General features: G+C 33.2%; 1 protein-coding gene across 5 annotated transcripts in view; it reads right to left on the bottom strand.

Annotated features, from left to right (window-relative positions):
* The window catches only part of KrT95D (phosphofurin acidic cluster sorting protein KrT95D), a 111,474-nt gene extending 97,728 nt beyond the window's left edge, over window positions 1–13,746 (bottom strand). For 2 of the 5 annotated variants that reach the window (XM_089706619.1, XM_089706621.1), the window contains exon 1: window positions 13,320–13,742. In XM_089706619.1, the coding sequence (XP_089562745.1) occupies window positions 13,320–13,429 (110 nt within the window). In that variant the 5' untranslated portion in view covers window positions 13,430–13,742. Of the gene's footprint in view, window positions 1–13,319 lie in introns of all 5 variants that reach the window. The other 3 variants (XM_089706620.1, XM_089706618.1, XM_089706623.1) reach the window with 3 other exon arrangements.
* Window positions 13,747–14,839: the final 1,093 nt, after the last annotated feature.

Raw genomic sequence — 14,839 nt, 5'->3', positions numbered from 1 at the left:
TGCTGTAACAATAAGTTGCAAACTTTGTTAGTTTGGAAAACAGCTAATTGGAATCATTGGAACTAATTGGAACAAAAAATAGTTCGAATAAAAAAATATATATATTTTTGAGACTTGTTAATAATTTATAACAAAAATACTTTCAACGTTAAATCGAACTAAATATAGGCAATTAAATAGAAGCAATTGACCAAATTATGAAAAAATAGTGAATAAGCTTGATGAGCTCATTCCGGTTGTTAAAAATATTGACACAAATTTTAATGACTCAATTTAACAGTCCGATGTATCTAGTCAAATTATAACACAAATAAAACCATAATTCTATTTTTAAACCTAAACCTAAATATAAAACAAAAATATACAGTCGAATTGAGCACCTCTTCCAGTAGTAGTTAAAGGCATAGCTTCAAATGAGCCACATAAGTCATAAACCCTGTCGTACATACTGCCACCACGAACAGAAGCAAATAAAAATCCCCTACAATCAATACAATCGTCAACGCAATTAGCAATCCAACTAACCATCGCTTATATAACCGAGATGTCAGTCAACGACCGTGACAGGCGATGTTGCTCGATCGCTAACGGTACCTCGATAATGCCAGCGTTTAGCAGATCCACCACATTTCTACAGCTTATAATTCGGTAGCGTTTGAGGGGACATTTTAACAAGCTTTGGTAATCAGAATGTAGTTGCTCACATATCAAAGCTATTTAAACGTAAGGAAAAACCAATCTTCTTTCGGTAAGTATATTACAGTACGAGCGACCGAGTACGAGAAAAAGATAAATTGGCAAAATTAAGATAATATGTGTATGTCAACGCCTATTAATTGCAGATAACTGCAATATTAATTTTGCCAATTTATCTTCAACACGACTAAACCCCTAAACTGGCACCTAGACTAGTGATCTTCCCTGAATAGCTATCATAGACAAAACTATAAGATTAAGGTATGCGCCAATAGCATTGGTCGATAGCATGCGTATGACAGTATGTAGCCCGATATTAACGATTACTAGACTAGGGTCCCTAGTCTTTTAATTTTCACCAAAGACGTTGTAACACGGCGTGGTGTGGCTGAACTCTTAGATCCACAGCAAGGAGAGCAATGACGCTCGATTGTACAATTACGTTACATTATGTGATTAAGAGAGCACGTACATTGTACAGCATATTTCATATAATCGTCGGATATGAACTTAATTGAAATTAGCCATTGCTTGCGGGCTAGGAATTTTAATGTACATACAAATTACAGTATACTTATAATTTGCAACTAAATTAACCATGTATACCTACCATACGGTAGATTTTAATTCATCTAAAAAAATGCATTAACATATAGCGGACATACAGTATTAAATTTAACTGATGACTAATTATTATTATTGACACAATACAATACATCAAATAACCAATTTGTTTTACAGGCGTGTATTTTAAATAAATGTTATTGATATTAACCATTTGTACAATTACTTTTCAATTTGCCCATAAACCAGTAATAGTTGTACCTCTCAGATAGGTTAGTTAGTTGTAACTTGTACCTCAATAAAGGCACATTACATCGTGTAGTCACATGCAGCGCGCACATGAGGCGGCGTGTTATCGAATAAACTTCTGATTAAATCCAAACAATGGTTAAAGCCACGGTACACAGCTAACAAGCTGATAAGCCCACAATGGACTTCGCTGGGCGCACGGCTATGCAAAACATCCGCCCACGCTAACGTTAATTATTCACAGCTTTCCTATGAAACGCTATAAAGGAATTTTTCACGTGCATATTTTTATTGTATCTATATTCCTACATTTTATATGTGAACACATTTTGGGCATTTCATAACACAAGACATACATTTCATCTGTCTGTTAACAATCTGAATAATTGCATGTGCATTTAGTGGCAAACCATGTTGTAAAATATAACCGTACAGTATGTAATGTCAAAGCAAAATCAAAAGGAGTTGGATCATTCGTTTGCGAATATTTGATCAAGAGTCCATGCTCACATCAGAAAACTTCCACCAACGGGATCGAAATATGTATATGTATACCAAAAATCTTAACAATCCAACAACTCGTTATGGATACTAACTCGCACAAAGCAATTAGCTCAAACAACATTTAATAATACGTGTATTATTTAATTTAATCGCCAACAAGGCATTGCACTTGCCACCGAAACGCGTCGGCCTTGTGTTCGGTAAATAACGCTCGTTCTAAGACAGCCGTGACCTCGATAGTGTGCACTTCTACGTGTTTGGTGGATCCTTATGCATTGTTATCAAATTTAATATTTTATTTTTAGAGAATGTTTAAACGCTTTTTAAAATAAACAATATTAGTTTTCAATTTAAGAAAAAAAACAGTGTATTATAAAAAATAATAATAATAGTTTAAAAAAACTAAAAAAACACGCTTTTAGTTCGGTTTTCTATAAAACGCGTGTTTTTTATTTTTTTTAACTATTATTTATTTTATCAAATTAGTGTATTGTCATCGGTCCTAAATAAATCTACAAAGTTTGAACGAAATCTGGCCGTTTAAAGTGGGTCAAAATCGCGCCCAAAGAAGTCGGTTACAAACATACAGGTGAAGCTAATACAGGGTGTCCAGCAGCAGATTTCAATGTTTGAACGCTTCTAGTTTTAAAACGCGACGTGCGAGGGGGACGCGGGGGGTGTCATTCAGCGCGTGAGTTCTGCGGATTTTTTAGTCGCCATGGAGCAGTGGAGCGGAGAGCATCGCGCTTATGCTATTGAGGCATACTTTTCGGGTGATTTCGCTGGCAAAAACACGCCGTCGGTTTAATAACCATTATCAAATTCATCGTTTAAGAGATGGACCTTCGATAAATTTGATACAGTCGTGGCTAGCAAGGTTTAGGGCTACAGGTTCAGTCATTAATAACCCTAGGCCGGGACCAGCACCATCAGTATCCACGATAGAAAACATTAAACTTGTTATGAATTCTGTAATTGAAAATCCTCGTTTATCACTTCGCACACGTTCGTCGATATTGGGAATTCCTAAATCGTTTTTCAGGTCATTGTGTGAAAAAAGGTTAAGCTCCATCCATACTAAATTCAGATTATTCAAGATTTGCTACGGCTCATACTGCTAATGTGTCAATGAATTCAGTGCGGCAGTTATTTCCTGAAAAGCACATATCCCGAAACGGCACCATCCCGTGGCCACCCAGGTCACCAGACCTAAGTCCATGTGACTTTTTCTTGTAGGGCTATCTAAAAACTGTGGTTTACCAATCAAATCCAACAACCATAAGACAACTGAAGGAAAATATCCGGGCTGAAATAAACAGAATTCCCAGTTCCCTTTGCAAACAAGTTTTTCTCAACATGCGGAATAGATTGAGGAGTGTGTGAGAGTAGAAGGGCGGCATTTGGAAAATGTAATTTTCAGGAGATAAAATCCGCACTCATCTTCTTTTGACTTTAATAAAAATATTTTGTTTAGAAATAATACTTCTTTTTTTACAAGCCCTCAAACATTGAAATCTGCCACTGGACACCCTGTATAAAGCGTGTAAAAAAATTAGTTACTAAATAATAAAGCCATGTTATTGTAGTGAAATAACTTTTATCTAAATTTTATTATAGAGTGGAACAACTATTTAAAACGAGCTATAGCGAGCGGCTTCATTTGCGTTGTATGAGGTATCCATGTAAAAAGTCCTATATTCATCCAAAACCTATCTCGAATAAATTTCATACAGAAAGTATCGGGTGTTTTTGCATAAGTAAAAGAAAACAATTGAATAACTTACACGTTTATAAAATCAGCTGTAATAAGATATCGCCAGAGCCATTTAATACAATAACATAGTATCATTTCTCTATTCTTCTTCAATCATAATTGGATTAACTTGTTCTCAAGTCATGAACCGGCTAAGTACGAATACATGATTATATACTTGCTGTAGGTAACCCTAATCATTATAATATCATACGGCTTCAGGCCAAGTTATGCAATAAAACGCTCGATGGTCGAATATTAAAAATATTTTTCTAATTGAAAATTACTTTTGTAAAAATTCGATTTTTTTTTATAATGCCTAATTTTTAATTTATTAAAGTAGATTTAAACGTACCAATGCAGACGTTATGTAGCAGTAATACAAATTTACAATTTTTTTTATCTTTCTTTTAAATAACGTAAAGTTTTAACTAGGGATGTAACGATACCGATACCGATACCGATATATCGGCCGATATATCGGCAAGCCGATATATCGGTATCGCCGATAATAAATCAACCGATACCGATATTTTTTTATTAAATTCTTTCTTTTCTTTTATGTTTTTGCATTGTATTCATTCATATTGTTTTACTTCTGTTTCTGTAATAGTGTTAAGGAAGAGCGGAACCTCCTGACACAAGCATTTTATTTGCTTACTAGGAGTGTTCCAATCACAAAGGAGATTGCCCAAGTGACTACGGCACTTGGTATCGCAATCAAACTTATTGTGTCAAGTTGAAATATAGCTCAATTTAAAGCTTGATTTTAGTACTTTTAGAAACGATTAAAGTTTTTTTGTAAATAAGCCGCAATTCGCGACAATAAAAATAAAACAATAGTTTTTTTTCAACACTTCAAAAAATACTTTATCGAGTTTAAACTAACGATAAACGATAAGTTTTACATTTATTACACAGGTAATATTTTAATTTACAAGATAAATGTGAAAAGTAAATCGTAATAAACATTATTTCAAAATAAATAACGTCGAACAATGCGTCGAACACATTCATTTCAAATAGACACTATGACAAATGACGCAGGACGCTTGCAAGAGAGATAGATATATATGTGTCAAATCAAAAACTTTTACTTTTATTTCTATTTACTCGGTATAATTACGACTTAATAGTGATAAATATGATCATTATAAATACAAATAATTTGGAAAATCCAAAAGTGCACGCCTCATAATTTTTTTTTAATAAATATTTATTAATTATTATTTTTGTTTATTTAATAACAATTAAACCACATCGAATCAGACCCTGAAAAATGAAAGGGTTCTATTCCTGAGCATACTCAAGCGTAAGAGAAAAAAAAAGACTCGATTAGTAAAGTATTTCGGTCGCTATCGTGTTAACAAGAAAAAGGATCCGCACATACAGACACACGGACGTCCAAGACAGAACTTTTTTAAACTGTTTTTTAACTAGTTTAAATAACAAAAATGACATCAAAAATATCATGAACGTTAAAAATAGTGTTTTTTCTTAATATGTGTGTGTATGTATTATCTTACAAGTGCAATGTATGATACATAAAGACATTTTAAGTTTGAAAAATCAGATGTTTTGCGCGAAGTGACAGTAGTACCCACCTCAACGCTTCGCTTATGAGGCGTGCAATAGGAATTAACAATATCACGAACACGTGACACAACTAGTATTTTACCGATTCCATACGTGGTCATACATGTTTCAAAAGACAAACTTTTAATATTATTTCGATTTATCCGGTATAATTAAGACTTAATAGTGATACATATGATCATTATAAATACAAATAGGAATTAACAATATCACGAATACGTGTCACAACTAAAATTTTACCGATACCACCCGTGGTCATTCTCCTTTGTGTAAAGGAAAGAAATAAATAATTTTGAATTTTTTTAATTTTTAACGTGATAACGTTTTTATAATCGTTTTAGTCGGGTGACATGTTCATAAACTTGTGTCACACCAAAACCTCACGAGCGCGATCGCAGGTATAACGAGAGAGAGACGGACCGATCTCCCGTTTCATCTCGAGCGCTGCCACCGCATTATGTTATCACGTAAACATCTCGATCGTAAACCTACTTTACAAACAACCAATTTTTTTGATATCAAATAATTAAAAAATCCGCGCCCAATGAACGATGCGGGAGGACGCCCGCGCGTGCGCACTTTGTTTTCTGAAAAAGCTCTACCAATAATAGTAAACTTTTATAAGGTACTGATTGTATGTGTATTACTTAAAGTTTAACTGACTTCGTAAAATAATAATACTAAAATAAATGGTTTTGTTGTTTTTTGATTTGGCATTTTTATTTAAAAGAATACGATGAACAGTTGTCTCTGTTAAATGTTGGTAACTTTTTATGCATAATTCACTATTTATTTTTCTACCAAGCCATCGATATCGGTATCGGTATCGGTATCGCCGATACATTACTACAGATATCGGTATCGGTATCGTATCGGCAAAATCATGTATCGTTACATCCCTAGTTTTAACACTATTTAGTATTTACCTACTATATGTACTCTGTGCTATAATCTCAAATTCAAATTCATTTATTAAGTCTCATTATGTTAAATCTGTTTGTTTATTTTAACACATTTTAGGGGAAATGTTTTATTAACATTCATTTTAATATTCACTTCGTTAGTTCTATAAATAACGTGGTGAATTAAAACAATTTACTTTATATTATCGTACGCAGCCGGCCTTGCGGTCAGCCCTTCGTTGCAAACGCATCGTGTTACAAATGGGTTACAAGATCTATTTAGAAATGACTCAGAGCATTGTATTTAAGATTATTATAAATTCTAACATAATATAATATGATACATCTCAATTGAACAAGAAACGTGTATGAATTTGAACTTTTAATTCGTCCAAATCAATCGATCAACGACTCGACGAAACAAATAAGAGATGAAAGGCTCTCGCACAATTTCCAATAAGAACTAAGCAACAAATAATTTTAATGAAATAGAAATGAAAGAAAACAAGACGCAAATCCCGGACGAGGTAATTAATTATTCAGCTTCTAAAGAACGTGCAACAATCAAGTTATAACTTATACCAAGCAATAGATCTATTATAATGTGCTTTATATTTTTATTTAAAACAATAAACGATATTGTATAAACTTTTATCTTAATTAAAACAGATTAATAATATAATTAATCAAGTCGTTTTTTTGAACAATAAATCCATCAAAGTCTAGCTTATTTCAATTACACAATTTATTTATCCTATTCTAGAGAAGCGGACACGTCTCTAGTGTAATAAGGAGAAGGAAGGAAACATTTAGGAAAAGAAGACGATTTACAATTAAATTATTTGACGCAACAATCTATATATATGTCGTGGCCATATCGTAAATTTGCTCATTTCATGATATGATTGGCCATTTCACGAAATGGTCGCATTTCGTGAAATGGCCAATTTAGTTTGGTTGGCCACATCATGATGTGGCTTGAGCAGATCAATGATAAGAAATCGTTTCACGATATGGCCAACTAAACGCGTGGTTTTTTCATGAAATAATCAAAATTATTTGATCATATCGTAAAATAGTTACATTAATCATTGGTAGAGGCGCTGCAAGCTCTGTGTTTAAGTGATAAGATGGCGGCCGCTGGCGAAAATTTAATTATTCGCAGTTAAAAACTTCATAATTCGTTTAATAACAATATGAAGAAAGTCATAGCAAAGAATTTACGACGGTTCGAGTACTATGGAAAATGTGGATATCTTATATGTATTGAAGAAAAAATGCGTTTTAAATAAAATAATTTAAGACGCATTTTTTCCTTTAGGATATATATTTATATATCCTACTATAGTATTATAATTGTTTGTTTTTTAAAAAGCGATCCGCTTCTGGTACTGGCTGCCGCGGCACGCTCGCTTTGCTCGCTCGGCTCGTGCGTTGTCTATCAAAGTCTAACCTAACCTAACCTAACTGTTTTTTATTGCAAAAACGATTCGCTTCTAGCATTCGCCGGCCGCTGCCGCGGCACTAACTTAAATGACATTAAACAAGTTTTTAGAATATTCTGAATTTTAATATTTTATGGACTCTTTATATTTTATACGATCTGGCCAAATGTGGATGGCCAAATCGTGAAACGTTGACGATTTAACGATCTGATCAAACTATGTTGGCCATTTCATGAAATGCGACCATTTCGTGAAATGATCGATCATATCATGAAATGAGCAAATCTACGATATGGCCACGACATATATATGTCGTGGCGTGTTTGGCCAGATCGTATAAAATATAAAGAGTCCATAAAATATTAAAAAAATTCAGAATATTCTAAAAGTCATTTAAGTTAGTGCCGCGGCAGCGGCCGGCGAATGTTAGAAGCGAATCGTTTTTGCAATAGAAAACAGTTAGGTTAGGTTAGAGTTTAGACTTTGATAAACAATGCACGAGCCGAGCGAGCAAAGCGAGCGTGCCGCGGCAGCGGCCGGCGAGTGCCAGAAGCGGACACATAATCCACATTTTCCATAGTACTCGAACCTAACTTCGTCGTAAATTCTTTGCTATGACTTTCTTCATATTGTTATTAAACGAATTATGAAGTTTTTAACAGCGAATAATTAAATTTTCGCTAGCGGCCGCCATCTTATCACATAAACACAGAGCTTGCAGCGCCTATACCAATGATAAATGAAACTATTTTACGATATGATCAAATAATTTTGATCACTTCATGAAAAATCCGCGCGTTTAGTTGGCCATATCGTGAAATGATTTCTTATCATTGATCTGCTCAAGCCACATCATGATGTGGCTAAACTAAATTGGCCATTTCACGAAATGCGACCATTTCGTGAAATGGCCAATCATATCATGAAATGAGCAAATTTACGATATGGCCACGACATATATATAAAACTCAAAGGTGACTGATATAGTGATCTATCAACGCACAGCCCAAACCACTGGACGTATCGGGCTGAAATTTGGCATGCAGGTAGATGTTAGGACGTAGGCATCCGCTAAGAAAGGATTTCCCGAAATTCTTGCGGGAACGGGGAAAAACGGGGATGCACGTACAAAGTCGTGGGCGGAAGCTAGTATGAGTAATAAAATAAACGATGAACAAATTGTATAATATTATATTCGCCAACAAAGATAAAAATATGTACATGTGGCTTATTACCTTTTTATGATAAAGATACCTTACTTTTATGTGTTTATTAAATAATATATTTTATAATAACAATTGGGTTACATAATACATACACAATACACATGCTTGCCACACCTATTCTTTACATAAGGGAAATTAAAGAGAAAATGTTTCCTTAAATTTTTCATCCAATTATGAGATTATTATACATGGGATTAGAGACGTGCGTAATTAAGATGTTAATGACGTCATATATGTGCCAACTTCACAAAGCGGGCAATGCATTTACTTACCCAGTTTTGTACATATGAGTCACGCATTTCAACACAAGTATATCACCGAATTAACTTCCGTAAATACGCGATAATGTTATATACACAATCGCTTTGTTTCTTTACATTGCGAGCGCTCGAATTACCTACAACTGCGTTATATGTAAATTTTATAACGTAGTTAAGCGGTCCATAATAATGTCTTTGTGGAGGCAATTTATCTCTTATGTAGGTTTCTTTGTTTGTACGTTTATAGTGGTTTTTAAGGACTATAAAATGTTGATATAAGCTACCAGTAATAAATGTCTGAATCTTCAAACGAATGAGGTTTTACGCTACTCGTTACCTTGCAAAAGGGTGTTCATATCGCGAAAACAATACTCTAAGGGTGTGAAATGCGGGCTGGAATTTGTATGGTATGTCGCACCATTAGAAGTGCACACGGCAATTCAAAACATTCGCAAACACGGTTTTGGAATGAAACTAGGAACTGAGACATAATTTCTCGGAGGTGATGATGCAAAATTTTCTGAATTTATAGTTTCTACTGCACTGAGCAACCTATTAGTGACGAGTACTTTATTTTTATTATAAATTTAAACAATGAAAAACATAACTCTATATAGATAGAACAGATTATATATACCGTGTCGACTTCGTTTCGATCATTAAACTAACGATCGAACAAATGTACATAGTGTAGCAGTACGAACGCCTCGTTACATGAACCTAGTTAAAGAGAGTCAGTATACTAACACAGTATTACCATATTTCCTACAGTATGGCGACGAATGTACTTGTGCAGAGAAACGGAGAGGAACTGGCGGGGGGTCGGGCGACGCGGGCCGCTTACGGCTTAATGCAATCACGCTGAGTTTGCATTAACTATCGCGAAAGGACGACGCAGTCGTATTTTTTGTGTAATAATTTTATTATACATAGGTACTTAGGTATTCTATTATGGCGCGCAAAAACTGTTCCGTTTACGGATGTAAATCTACATTGAAATCCCAGAAGGAAACAATATTTCAGAAAGATTGTATTAATTGTATCTGTTGAATTAAAATCAAAGCTATGTATATGTTGTCCTCATTATTTTCTAATCAGATTGTACATCCCAATGCGAATGTATTACTTAGTTAAATGGTATAATATACAATTAAGAACATCCAAAAATAAAGTGTCCACGTAAATAATATTTAGCAGTGCAATATCTGTAATTATATATTTATGAACAAATAATTACATCAGATTTAATAATCGCAATTATTTTGAATGTACATATGAATAAATGATTTCATCATAATATTAATAATCACAATTGTTTTATTTCCCATTTGTTGCAACCCTAGCGTATTTTCGTGTGGCAGCGTAAGTACCTACGCTGGCGGCGGCATCGCGCGACATCAAAGGCGTTTCTTTACTGTAGGAAATAATATTGTTATACTGTGATACTAATATGGTTACTGTCTGTACAGTACTCTGTACACAGTTACCATTGTCACCGTGCCTAATGGATTAACGACTACTCCCGAATTGTAGCGACATCGCCGGTTAGGACCAAGCCTTTGTTTGGTCGTGATCGTTTGCTCTGTAGATGTTTATGATATAATCATATATCGTGTATGGTGTTACCCGTCAACATAATAATTAGTGTGTTTATTACTAACTTTTCTAATGCATTAAGAGTAATTACTATTACGGAATACCAAAAATTAAATAGCTATGTAAATTAATGACACCTATAAGTTTAATTTTTTTAAGGCCAATCAAATTAAATAGATTATGAAATACTAATATTATAAATGCGAAAGTAACTCTGTCTGTCTGTCTGTTACTCAATCACGCCTAAACTACTGAACCAATTTGCATGAAATTTGATATGGAGATATTTTGATACCCGAGAAAGGACATAGGCTACCTTTTATTGCGAAATATGTACCACGGGCGAAGCCGGGGTGGACCTCTAGTAGATTATGAATTATAGTATATTGTATGTATGTAAGAATTAGCGATCTCGTGAATAAGTTCGAATTAGGTATTAAATGAAAAAATCTATATGGATAGATTTTACCCACAGATAAAAAAGCGCCTACGAATAACGCAGTAACTACCATATCATACAGCAAAGAATTTAATCAATCATTAACGAATACTGCGCAAAAACCCGTTATGCAAATCCCGAGCCTCCTTTGTCCCTCACCATAAATCGTCGCTGGACACGTAACAATGTAACATTGCATAAAATTTAACCCATCTAAGGACGGAAGGCGCGCAAACAATTGATGTAGTTTAAAGACAGGAACGTACAACATTTTTCTTATAGAATTCATTACATTTTAAAGAAGTTTCATAAGCCAACTTAAAGAGGAGGTTCTTAATTTGTCAGTATTTTTAGTGATACATTTTTATAGAATAGAAAGAATTCGGTATTCGAATCCGCGTCTAAATGCCATTTCAGGGCGACACCTAGCAACCCATGATCCTTATACTTTTGGTTTTATCTACCTAAAGGAAACTGTATTATTTGTGTTTGATACCCCAGAACTTTCAACTAGATGAGCCAATTTAAATTATTCTTTGTATTTATTTGAATGCTGGTGCTTGCCTCATTTAAATTTGGTCTAGTTGCGATAATTTGAAGGGGGTTAAGTTCTTTGTCAAATCTTATTTTCAGGAAGTTATTCAAGCAACACATAAAAATGAAAAATAATATTTTTTTATAATAGTGTCAGAGTTCACTTGGGACAATAGCGATTGTAATGTTTCTAAAATATTACGAATATTTAAAAGTAATCATTAAGTTAAAATTCTTTCATAAAAACATAATGTTGTTGTTTATTGTTGAATAAATGAATAGTTATTCATACATACTTAGGTTATTAACTTTTAAAATACTAGTGAAAGATATTAATTAATTTATTTTTACATATGTTTACAAAAATTAGCACATTACTCCGACTCATGAACCAAAAGCGTTATAGATATGCAAAAAAATATAGAAAACAATTGAGATTCATTATTGACAAGTTATTTTTTTAATCCTAATCCTGCATTCAAATACAAGGGGTATATAATATATATATGTATGTACTCCAGTCACGAACTTGTGTTAATATACGAATGAATAACATATAAAAATTACTTTGATTAAATTTTATTCCTTGGAGCTATTTGAACTGTAAACATACATTTTATCTCTTTGTTCTCAATAACAAAGATATTTATATCCCATACAGGATATGTATAAATATTTAAGGGTAACTGTGACCTAAAATACTGGTTCTTCAGATACCTGGCTAAGGCATGAATGTGACATTTATTTTAAAGTTAAATATATCGTTTTATTTATCAATCCAAGGTAGAATGCAGTTTATTATTTTTCATTCACCACTGTACTATTTTACAGACTCAAATTTTAACTTGCTCCCATACTCAGTATTTATAGTACACAGTTTCATGGAAGCATTAAAAAAACTTACAATTATTATTATTGTAAAAATATGTATTATACTTGGCTACAGAATATATCACTAGAAAATAAGTATATTTATAGATAAGTAATAAATGAAATTAACAATGCATTCCACCAATCAATACAATTAGTATGAGATAAAGTAACAGAGGCAATGTATTGATTTACAAAGCTTAGCTACACATAAAATAAAATAATTAAAAACCTTATTTGATAGACTACATATGAATACAACCAATTTATTATGTTTACTGTCTATAAAGTCTTATCTTAATGTGTTTTTGTTAATTACTTTGTGAAGGCAATAATAACAACAAGATAATATGTATATTTTAGATACTTTTAAGCTGGATCAAGTCAATATAGACACTGAAATTGATACATGCAAAGAATACTTTAAAACTTGATATTATATTATAACTAATAAAAAAACATTGATCGTATTTTAGCCGGTAGACGTGCGAGACACGTAAACATATAGATCCAGTAAGACTATTAATGTTCGATTGAACATTTGTATCGGAAAACACTACTGATAGCGGCTGAAGAACAAAAATATTTCAACAATACATCGCTTCGAGTAAGCACATTCCACAAAACAACAACTTCACTTAAATATCGCTTAATAATACGTGACAAACATGCCAAGAGCGCTTACCTTGGGATACAGTTGGATGGAGTCCTGTCCACCTCCCAGGCTGCAAAAAGTTTCATAGGAACAGGTTTCGATGAATTAGTCATCTTTTCGGATTTATTTTTCTCGGTCATTTTTAATCAGCACCAACACAACTGGGTACAACTTTCACAACACTGCACTTATGTGTCGGTTTTAACTTGCATTGTTATTTAATCACTAAACATAACACTGTATTCATTTTTACCGTATCACCGTATGAGTTCTAATTCGATAATAGCTGGTTCTGGTACGGCAATGCTCAATACACTTTCTTACCGCGCTGATCATGCAAATCGGCCTAACGAAGCACAGATTAAGTATTAGTTACTACGTAACAGATGCGACAGTGATGTTTTCCATAGTTTCAGTTGGCCAGTTGTGGCGCTGCTGTAGCCTTATCAATTTTGACAGTAAAAAGTAGTGTTGCCTACCAGTTCGATATCTATATCTGATTATCGATACTTTAGTGAGGTGCCCATTGTATCGATAAAAATACTACGTACTAGCACAGACTAAGATATTAAGTAAGTTCCAAGCGTTATTATTGCGGATAGGTATTAAAAATAAAACAGATTTCGTTTTCAATGTTTATTTATATAATGCTCTTTTTCTTAATTTATTTGTTTTATATTTTTTTAAAGCAATTTTATGGATTCCTGCCATTTTTTGCACATATCTTTCCTCTATAGCTCCCTTTAAAATTTTATTTATAATATTGCTCCAGTTATGGACATGAAGCCTAACAATATATGTTAAAAACATTTTTCTTAAACACATATTGTGTGTTTTCTGACACCCTAACCAGGAAAACTCCAAATCTTGAATTTTTTCTCTTAAATTTGCCCCAATTTTGTTTTGTATACAGTTATTGTTTAAATAATTATGTATTAAACAACTTGCTTCCCTGTACAACACTAGAAGTTTGGAACTTGGATAAACTAAATTACTATTTTTTAAAAGTTTATATTCCCTTTGGCGCATGTAAGAATAAATATTATCCTCTGTAGATTTACTAGTAAAGCTCTTCATGCAATTTTTACAATTATTAACACTTTTGGTCATTTTTCTGCAAATGTACCCTGCAGTATAGGCAGAGCATTGGACTTTTACTTTTTCCAAAATTACATTTGCATTTTGGATTGACCCACGGAATGCTGAAACTTGAGTTTCCTGTGAAGTGGATGGTGTGGAGACGTAATTTACAGTTTGCTTATTTTCGTCATTATTATCTTCAAATAAAAAATTTGTGTCTATCAATGTGTCTCCATTGTCCACTTCACAGTTGGCAAATTTTGAATGAGGGCTCAACAGATTTGAAAATAATAACGATTTAAATGAATAAATAAAAGTATTCGCATCTGGGTTAATATTACGATAATTCAGAGCCCTCACACGTCCAAAGAAATTTTCCAGTGGGTCTTGATTAATATTTCGAGGATAATAATATTTTACAGCATACTTTTCAAATAATATTTTAGTTATCCTAATAAAACTTTCTAAAG

Source organism: Colias philodice, chromosome 18 (genome assembly GCF_061535455.1).
Source record: "Colias philodice isolate Cphi_HAF_F1 chromosome 18, ilColPhil1 Martin Lab GWU primary, whole genome shotgun sequence".
In the NCBI taxonomy this organism is placed as follows: Eukaryota; Metazoa; Arthropoda; class Insecta; order Lepidoptera; family Pieridae; genus Colias; species Colias philodice.
Note: the sequence above shows the minus strand (reverse complement) of the source record. Positions and strands in the feature narration are given on the sequence as shown.